Source organism: Mandrillus leucophaeus, unplaced genomic scaffold, assembly GCF_000951045.1.
Source record: "Mandrillus leucophaeus isolate KB7577 unplaced genomic scaffold, Mleu.le_1.0 Scaffold158, whole genome shotgun sequence".
In the NCBI taxonomy this organism is placed as follows: Eukaryota; Metazoa; Chordata; class Mammalia; order Primates; family Cercopithecidae; genus Mandrillus; species Mandrillus leucophaeus.
The window spans coordinates 765,422-766,463 of NW_012101565.1; the positions used below are offsets into that span (position 1 = coordinate 765,422).

Genomic DNA, 1,042 nt, shown 5'->3' on the forward strand with positions numbered 1-1,042 from the left:
TGTTAGCCAGGATGGTCTCGATCTCCTGACCTTGTGATCTGCCCGCCTCGGCCTCCCAAAGTGCTGGGATTACAGGCGTGAGCCACCGCGCCCGGGCTTCTGTTTGTATATTTTTAAAATTCTGTATTTTTTTAAGAGACAGGATCTCACTGTGTTGGCCAGGCTGGTCTCAAATTCCAAGTCTCAAGTGGTCCTCCTGCCTCAGCCTCCCAAAGTGCGGGGATTACAGGTGTGAGCCACCACGCCCAGCCCCACAGCCCGGTTTCTAGAGTGGCCGTGCAGGACCCTCATCCACCTCATAACCACAGGGGTTAAGAAGGTGGGGAGGAGAAAAAACTAGGCGGGCAAAATCAAAGGTGTCTTTGGAACACTGATGTCACCATCACCGTCATTGTCCTGTCGTCACCACGATTGCCAGAGCCACCCTCGACTCACATTCTCTTGCATCTAAAATCGTTACTGTCCGAACTCTTTTTCAGTTGTGAAGGCTGCTTTCCTGGCGCAGGCCCCAAGTGGCAGCCGATCAGCTGAGGCGCAGGCAGCTCGGAGTACGGAGCCTGCACCAGAGCCAGGCGCTCCCGAGGGAGAGGGCCACAGAGGGGGGCCTCCCCGGGCGCTGGGGTCTCTTGGCCTTTGTGAAAACGAGGAAGCCAGACAGAGGCCCAGAGGTTCCCCTCGAGGTCCGGTCATTTCTGAGAAAACTGGAGGACAGAGTGGCCGCGAGTCAGACGTCCCTCCGAACTTAGGCCCAGGAGCAGAGGGCAGGGGCGGCTGCAAGGGGCGGCCTTTCCCGTGCAGCGCCTGTGGCCGCAGCTTCAAGTGCTCCTCGGACGCCGCGAAGCACCGGAGCATCCACTCCGGGGAGAAGCCGTACGAGTGCAGCGACTGCGGGAAGGCCTTCATCCACAGCTCGCACGTGGTCCGACACCAGCGGGCGCACAGCGGGGAGAGGCCCTATGCGTGCGCCGAGTGCGGCAAGGCCTTCAGCCAGAGCTTCAACCTCCTCCGGCACCAGCGCGTGCACACGGGCGAGAAGCCCTAC

At 60.4% G+C, this 1,042-nt stretch overlaps 1 protein-coding gene across 1 annotated transcript in view; it reads left to right on the top strand.

Moving 5' to 3' along the window:
- ZNF696 (zinc finger protein 696) overlaps positions 1 to 1,042 on the top strand; it is a gene marked incomplete at its 3' end in the record, with an annotated part of 5,017 nt that extends 3,975 nt beyond the window's left edge. Inside the window, exon 3 of the mRNA XM_011975730.1 lies at positions 480 to 1,042. Within this exon, the coding sequence (XP_011831120.1) occupies positions 480 to 1,042 (563 nt within the window). The remainder of the gene's footprint in view (positions 1 to 479) is intronic.